Raw genomic sequence first — 6,699 nt, 5'->3', positions numbered from 1 at the left:
CCAGACTTTTTTTTGAATGAAATAAAAACTTGTATAGATGCAGATTTTACCACATTCACTTGGGATTTGCTCACACCAGAAAACATGAAAAAATAAACCTCTGTCTCATAAATCTTGCACACATAAACTGTGTGATTCTGGGATTTCCAAGAGGCTGCATACATAACGTGGGCTGTATTGGACACAAACATATGGACTAAAATGAGCAAAAGAAAGTCCACTTCGATTTATTTTCATTTTGATAGCGATTTTAATAACGCCTCACTTCCTTTTCTTTGAAATTGATCTTATTTGATTGAGATTGAAGCTCATGACCTTCCCACTCGCGAAAAGCTCCTTTGGCCTTTCCATCAGATGTAACAATCAATCTAGAGTTTTCTTGGGTAATTAAAGAACTAAGAGTTTCTTACTAGACATAATTTTTTGATAAAAAAAATTAAAGAACTTAGATAATACATTTTCTTGCTTTTTTTCTTTTTTTTTTTAAAAAAAAAAGACTAATATTTTATTGCTCCAATGTGTGAGACTTCTTGCTTTTTTGTTTGCTGGGAATGATGGATAAGAAGATATAAATCCTAAACTAGTAACTAACCTAGTAAGAGATGACCTAAATAGCCACATTTTTTCAGGATATAGAGCTGGAAAGAATAATGAATATATGGAATGAGACAGAGTAACATGTCTTCTATTAATCACAATGACTATCTCAACCTTTACCATGTCAAATGCATTCCGGTTGATTGTTGAAGATGTGCAGACAGTGGACATCATCTCAGCATTTAGTTAATGTGATGACTAGCGAAACTGGAGCCACATTGGACAGCAAGTGGATGGCCTTGAATTGAATACATAGTGCTTTCCTGCTAGTCTGTTTCCTTAGTTTGTTTAGCACAACTAGTTTAAAACCTAAGCACAACTAGTTTGAAACATCAGTTAGGTGATCATGAAATCTTTAACGAGACTCTCGAGCACTCTCGTTTCTTCTATTTTCTTATAAGGCTTGAAATTTCTCAAATTAAACAAACAAAACCAAAAGAATAAAGAACAGAACCAGAGATTTGTTGGTCTTTGAGCTTCTATCCAAAATTGTTGTCCTCTTTTCTTGCTTTAGATGTTTCAAATTTCTCACTTTCTTTGACAATTATATGCACAATGCTAGATGTATATATATGTTACTTTTGAATCCAAATTAATTCAATATGACTTTATATTTTGCAAATCAGATCATGCCAGGCGAGTTAATAAGTATCAAATAGCAACTGAAGTGCTCATTGTTTATATATTTGAGCCAAAAAAGTATACACTTAACGAGCAAAAAAAACTCAAGATGTCCATTCTTTGTCTTTTTTTTTTTTTTTTTGGAAACGATGAACGATTATATTAACTTTGTGTATGAACTATACACTTGAGGAGCAAAGGCACAAGATGTCCATTCTTTGTCAATGCCTAGTATTGGAACAATGCCTCAGCCTCCGTGATGATGATAGTGTGGACAGTGGACCACAAGCAGCATTAAATAAGGCTTCATGCCATGCAGATAATGGGGTCTTCGGGTAGATTATGGCTGGAAGGAAGCATGCATGGCGTCTTTTTGTGGGACATATTCAATAATTTCAATTTGAGGAACGCCCTCCATTATTGGCCATTTGAGGGGAGCAAAATCTGGTAGGCATCAGCCTAGGAGTTCTCCAAAAGGGTTTCATTAGCCAACCATAACTGACGAACCAACTAATTTCACTTGACAACCCCGTATATGCAAGTCAGTAACACAACCAAACACCCAACCCCCAAGAAAAAAACCAAAAAAAAAAAAGGAACAAGTAGAACAGGCAATCAAAGATCAAGAAATAGTTGGTACGAAACCAATGGTCAAAATCATCTCAGTATCACAGGAAACAGATGGAGATGACTGATAAGTTTATTACAGCTGAATATTCTGAAGCCTTGGAAATTTATACGACTCTTGTAATTTTACACATAGTCCTTAGTATGGTTCTCTTTATAGGTAGATCCCTAAAAAGGGTACAAACAAGGGAGGATGGAATGCCCAGGGGCTGAAGGGTATACCACTAGCTAGCGTTTGTACTCAAAATGATAGAGACTCTAAAATGTATTGCAATTTTAGACAATAAGGAAAATTGGTGAGGTTGCAAAAACATCAGAAGTAAATAGCACCAACTGGCAAGGATGTTGTTCTGTGAAGTGAGTTTGGAAGTAATGAATTTTTGCAAAATTTCTTAACAGCAACTATGTCCTTGACATTAGGAGTCTCCTTGGTCGCCTCGCATTTCCGGTCCCTTTGGGATACTGAATTGGGGCTGCTTTGCTGAAGATTTTGGTTCAAATCCAAGTTAACATGATCAGCAGAAGGCTTGAGAAGAATACTGGGGGATCTTGTTCCAATTTCACTGTTGCATTTGCTATTAGCTGAACTTGAATGAGATTTGCATGATCTATTTGTGAGTCCCAACTGTTGATCTCTAAGATCCCTCAAGTTGATCTGATATTTTGCTCTAAGCCATCTCAATTCCTGCTGAATTTAATGTTCATAGTCATTTGAGAGCTCATAGGGGAACGAAGGAATTTGAGTCTAAAGTTTGAGAACCTGATAAAGATATTATGAAATTTGTTGCATTGGAGAACTTACTCCAGTAACACTTTCTCTTTCTCATGGTCCTCTGAAGTTTCTTGATCCAACTTTTCTTCTTCGTCATCATCATCTTCTTCCAGGGAACAGCTTCCCACAGAACCTAATGAACTGCATTCATGGCTCTCATGCTGATCCCAAATCTCTATGGGATGGAAGCCATTTCTTTGGCTTGGCGAACCAGGATTATTTGCTTCATCCAATTCATTACGTAAAGAACTACCAACTTGATAGGTGATCTCTTCAAACCGACCATGTGTAGCAGCACATCCATTCCCCAAGCATTGCAAGAATTGAATGTTCTGGGCACCAGGATTATGTGATAGAAAGTTGATGAGAGAACCTGTAGATGTGTGGTTGGAAGCACAATTTTGACAAAAGCTTGGATTTGCCAATCGGGGAGTTTCGATTATTCCTGGCCCTCGTTTCCATTCCGGCACCAAAGAAGCAATCTCTCCATCAATCATATCTGCTATTTTAGTGACATCTTGATCGGTCATATCCAGTTCTGCAACCATTTCGGTTGCAACACTTAGTGCTGTGTCCAATTCGATATCAAACGGGAAATAGATATTTCTGATGCGACCTGAAATGACACCAACTTACATCAGCTGCAATCTAAAGCCAAAACAACCTTATATGAAACTGACATTTAAGAGTGGAAGCATTTAATTGCTGACCTTCCTTGTCTGAAATCCGAAGCCTTAAAAAGATGCTACCGTCTTCTCTTCTTTTCCCTTTAATGGTTACATCCACATGTGGAGATTCTTCATCATGATCTTCCTCATTATACTCAAAAAGATCGATTCCACTTTGCTCGAATTCATTTGGATGACAATCCCATCCATTCTGGTCTTCAAAAGCATAACCATTGGAATATCCCTTGAAGGAGTTGTCACTGAACGATTTTCCTTCATACTCTATATCAGGGTAAGGCTGCCTTAATAGGGCATTCATGTAATTCATTTCTCTCGGGCACTCAACAGCTCTTAATTCTGGTTCAGAACCATCAATCCTAAGAAAAGGATCATCTAAGAGCTCCCTTGCTGAGAGCCTGAGAGAAACGGTGGCCAAGCATTTCTCAACAAATTGTCGTACCTCAGGATCCTTTACTTTATATAATGCATTAGGCTTCTTCCCCTAAACCAGAAATTGTATGTTACAGGAGAAAAAGCCAAAAAAAAAAAAAAAAGGGCATTGAGGAACTCAAATGAAAGAATTCTTACAGAGATAACTTTCTTGTAGATCTGAGCAGGATGAGTGCACTCACTATAGGGATATTCAAAAGTGACCATTTCTAAAATGCACATCCCAAATGCATAGATGTCAACCAGTTCATTGTATTCCTCTGCATAAACTTCTGGAGCCATGAATTCAGGTGTTCCTGGTGAAAAGATCACCACTTCAATATCTCATGAGCATTATTAAAGCAACATATCATTGCTAATGACCAGCAAAGTAGGATTAAAAGGTCTACGGAACAAATTAAGCGCGTAGCAAAATTTTGAGCTTGTAACAATTGCAGAGTTGAATTTTGGGAAGAAAGCAACTTGCATACATGAAGAGAGTTCAATTAGAGGGCAAAATACCAACACAGTGTGCGGCATGAGATTTTCGCAGGATAGCAGCAAGGCCAAGATCCCCAATTTTCACTTCACCTTGGTTGCCATTAACAAAGATGTTGTCACATTTGAGGTCTCTGTGGATCACAGGAGGGTCAAGGCTATGAAGATAGAGAAGACCTTTTAAGATCTGTCTGCACCAATGCTTTACTGCTCTAATATTTACTCTCCTGTGCTTCAACCTATACCTGGCAAATCAAAACCAAAAAATAAATAAATAAAGTTATATATAAAAAGCAAGATTAAAATCATAACCTGTTGCTTACGGCAAACAAAGAATAGATCAGAGATTGCGAAGAAACAAAACGTCACTCACTGTCTAAGAGTCCCAGAAGTGAACATCTCAGTGACAAAATTGATGTTCCTGTTGGCAGTATCTACCCAAGATGTATAAAATTTCATAATGTTTTGGTGCTTCAATGTTTTGAGTAGATGAATTTCACAATAAAGCCTTTCAAGATCTTCAGGACTCTGCAGGAAATCATAGAGTTTGACCTGGTTCCAAGCAACTTCAATTCCTTCATATTCATCAAATGCTCTGTAACTGAATCAATCAACAAACCAAATCATATCAGAAAAGCCAATATATCAAAAATCCTTTTCAAAAACACCCCAAATCCCAGAAAGCTTCCATCTTCATTAAAAAGAAAAAGAAGGAAACAAAAAAGAGTAAAGAATGCCTATGCTATATCCACCTACAAACCTAACAAGCTTTTGGGAGATCTAAATCCTAAAGGGGACAATTGGCTGAAAAATATTCACTTTCCTTGTACTATAAAACTTGAATCAAATTTGTTGCCTAAAATGGAAGTGCAAAACCATTCCAAAAGGGGTGTGCAACAAAAATCAAATACAAAAAAAAAAGTGGGAAAGAATAAGTTGCCAATTCATACACTGTCTTTGAAGCTCCTTTGCCAAGAATCTCGTTATACTGCAACCCAAGAAAAAAAAACCACAAAATCACATCTCTAATCAGAAACAGAAGAAAGAAAGAGGGAAAGAGGGATCTTTTTAAATACATACTCTGCCATATCTTCCAGTTGGATCAACTTCAACAAATTCAGAGTAATCTGGTTCAAGATGTGTTAGACCATTCATTCTGTACCTCTCTGCTTTATCAGCAGTAGTAACTGATTTAAGCTAATAGATTTTTGCACCTCCTTTTCTTTTCTTTACACCACCAGTACTAGTACTATTATCTGTACTCTCTCTTGGGCTCTGACAACAATGAAGAGATCATTGGAAAGATGATGATGATTGTGATGATCTATGCATCCACCAAGAAGCATGTGCCCATCTTTGGAACCTTTATAAGAGAGAGAAGACCACCAAAAAATGTCCAATTTTACCAGTACTAATGTACTTGTACTTAAAAGTTAATGTATGACAGACAAAATGCAAGAGAAGATGTTAGTTTATCACAAAAGATGATAGTTTAGGACAAGATTTTACAACTCAACCGCATTTTTTTTTCCGAAGGGTTGCCACCCCACCATAAACGTGACAGTAGCCAACGAGAAAATGAGAAGTATGGAGAGAAAGAGAGACACTTTGTTAATCCTGTCTTTGCTTTTTGGCTGATGGAATTAAAGCACCAAAACAGCCTGCGGAAAATTAGTTGATAAATGAATCATTCATCTTGCTCTCTTGCTATTTTATTATTATTCAAGAAAACCTATGGTAATTTGTAAGCATATTAAAAAAATAGTATATAGAAGATGAATTTTCATTGATTAATCAAATATAAAATGCATCCGATTCTCATCTTGAAACTGATATTAACAACAATGCTCACTAGTCTCCTATTATCGTCTACTATAGTTTTGATGCTACAATTTTTTTACTGTTGCAAACAAAATACATGTCTAATGCTAATACGTGGTGTAACAGAAGATGTAACAAACATATTATATTGTCTTCGAACTTGAATGCTATTTTAGAGATTTATTTTGTAATTAAGTAAAGTCATCACCACTCAATTTAAACTTTTATAACATTTTTTTTTCAATTACTTGGTACTGGTTTTCTGCTGGATTAAGAGTACAAGAAACAAGAAACAAGAAAATGTAGGGCCCAGATGAAAATTGTTGACTTTTGTGAGATCATCCTGTCTTTGATGACAGATTGAATTTGACTGTGGACCAAAAAATAAAAATGAAATAAAGTTTTTGCTTGCTTACATCAAATAAAAATAAAAGAAAAGAAAAACGTTAAAAGAAGAAGAGTTTGGTGATTCATAAATTAATGCAGCTTTCATGGTTTGGTTGGTGGATTTTCCGTTTTGTGTTTGTTTTTCCACTAAAAAAAACTGTCCATTGAGGTGGAAACCATTACTGCACGGAACAAAAAACCTCCATCCAATGAAAGGTGTACCCCATGTACGGAAGATTGGTACGGTTCAACTTTCTTTATGTACCTACTTTTCAAACC

The 6,699-nt window shown here is 36.3% G+C and overlaps 1 protein-coding gene across 2 annotated transcripts; it reads right to left on the bottom strand.

Moving 5' to 3' along the window:
* Positions 1-1,866: 1,866 nt before the first annotated feature.
* On the bottom strand, positions 1,867-5,894 carry LOC113727473 (probable serine/threonine-protein kinase WNK9). 2 transcript variants are annotated; one of them, XM_027251668.2, is made up of 8 exons: positions 5,293-5,894; positions 5,163-5,200; positions 4,586-4,813; positions 4,237-4,457; positions 3,874-4,031; positions 3,328-3,787; positions 2,648-3,233; positions 1,867-2,533 (listed from the first exon to the last, which is right to left on the bottom strand). In XM_027251668.2, the coding sequence occupies exons 1-8, from the start codon at positions 5,365-5,367 to the stop codon at positions 2,524-2,526; spliced, it is 1,776 nt and encodes a 591-aa protein (XP_027107469.1). In that variant the 5' UTR covers positions 5,368-5,894; the 3' UTR covers positions 1,867-2,523. The 2 variants fall into 2 exon arrangements, with proteins under 2 accessions (XP_027107469.1, XP_027107470.1); XM_027251669.2 differs by having other exon boundaries at positions 1,867-2,530; positions 5,293-5,892.
* Positions 5,895-6,699: the final 805 nt, after the last annotated feature.

Source organism: Coffea arabica, chromosome 2c (genome assembly GCF_036785885.1).
Source record: "Coffea arabica cultivar ET-39 chromosome 2c, Coffea Arabica ET-39 HiFi, whole genome shotgun sequence".
Classification (NCBI taxonomy): Eukaryota; Viridiplantae; Streptophyta; class Magnoliopsida; order Gentianales; family Rubiaceae; genus Coffea; species Coffea arabica.
This window is presented reverse-complemented; position numbering and strand designations above follow the sequence as displayed.